The sequence below is a fragment of the Oryzias melastigma genome, unplaced genomic scaffold, assembly GCF_002922805.2.
Source record: "Oryzias melastigma strain HK-1 unplaced genomic scaffold, ASM292280v2 sc00515, whole genome shotgun sequence".
Classification (NCBI taxonomy): domain Eukaryota; kingdom Metazoa; phylum Chordata; class Actinopteri; order Beloniformes; family Adrianichthyidae; genus Oryzias; species Oryzias melastigma.
Genome location: NW_023417109.1, coordinates 9,767 through 10,774, shown reverse-complemented (window position 1 = coordinate 10,774; position 1,008 = coordinate 9,767). Strand labels below are relative to the sequence as shown.

The 1,008-nt window shown below is 36.4% G+C and overlaps 1 protein-coding gene across 3 annotated transcripts in view; it reads left to right on the top strand.

The window, feature by feature from the left end:
- LOC112140411 (S100P-binding protein) overlaps nucleotides 1-1,008 on the top strand; it is a gene marked incomplete at its 3' end in the record, with an annotated part of 10,972 nt that extends 9,964 nt beyond the window's left edge. For all 3 annotated transcript variants that reach the window (XM_024263351.2, XM_024263348.2, XM_024263350.2), the window contains 1 exon segment: nucleotides 923-1,008. In XM_024263351.2, the coding sequence (XP_024119119.1) occupies nucleotides 923-1,008 (86 nt within the window).

Genomic DNA, 1,008 nt, shown 5'->3' with positions numbered 1-1,008 from the left:
GAACAGATTTGTTAGGAGCTCTTTATTCATGATGGTTGTGTTGCTTTTGATGTGTTTATCAGCTGCAGTCGTATTCCCTCCAACTTGAAGGGGATTTTTAGAATCTTCTCTGAGAAACTGCATAGAAATGTATGTTTTTAGTCACTTTTCAATTGAAGTAAACCTCCTTATTAAAATACTGTCTGGATTTATCTCAGTTTTAAACACCAGATTGCTGTTAAAAGATAACTTCTATGACCAAAGCTTGTCCAGGTTCTTTCTTGAGGTTCATTCTAGATGTTGAGTCCTGATGAGATAGATGGATAGATAGATAATTAATCCCAAGGGAAATTATGGCAGTCTGTAGCTCCAGGTCATTAACACAGATTCAAAATACATATATAAATAAATAAAAACAAGTAATACATATATTTAAAGGGGGTGGTGGGTGGAGTTGGGTCTTCTTGTGCTGCACGTGTCTGTCTTTTTCTTTTTTCCTCTCTCTCTCTGCCTCTCTGAAGAATCCTCTGCTAGCTGCAGCTCTAATGCTTCAAGAGCTGACTTTACACTGGACTACGGAAGCCCAAGAGGGCAGAGTACGAGGAAGATAAAATCCATATTTTCAAAAAACTAAATCGTGTAAAACAAAATTCACCCAGCCCTTTTCTTAATTTAGAAAAAAAGCCTAATATAAAATTTTTGATTCAAAGAATTTTAGAATTATTTTGATATGTTTTAGTAGAATTAGAAAATCTTTAATCAGACTTAGAACTTTGGATGGAAAAACAAATGCATAGTTTGAGTTAAAATTATTGCCTTATAAACTGTTTTAAAGTTTAAAAAAATGTATGTTTTTAAACAAACCCCCTGAATGTTTCTTGATCATGTGGATGAATATCAAAAACAGAGAAGTCACAAATATTTGTTCTTTTTCTCCGGGCAGCGATGACTGAGCTTCAGGACCTGATGAGCAGCGTGCCGGGACAGAGCCGCTCTCACGGCGCCAGGTGGCAGCACCCTTCAGACCTC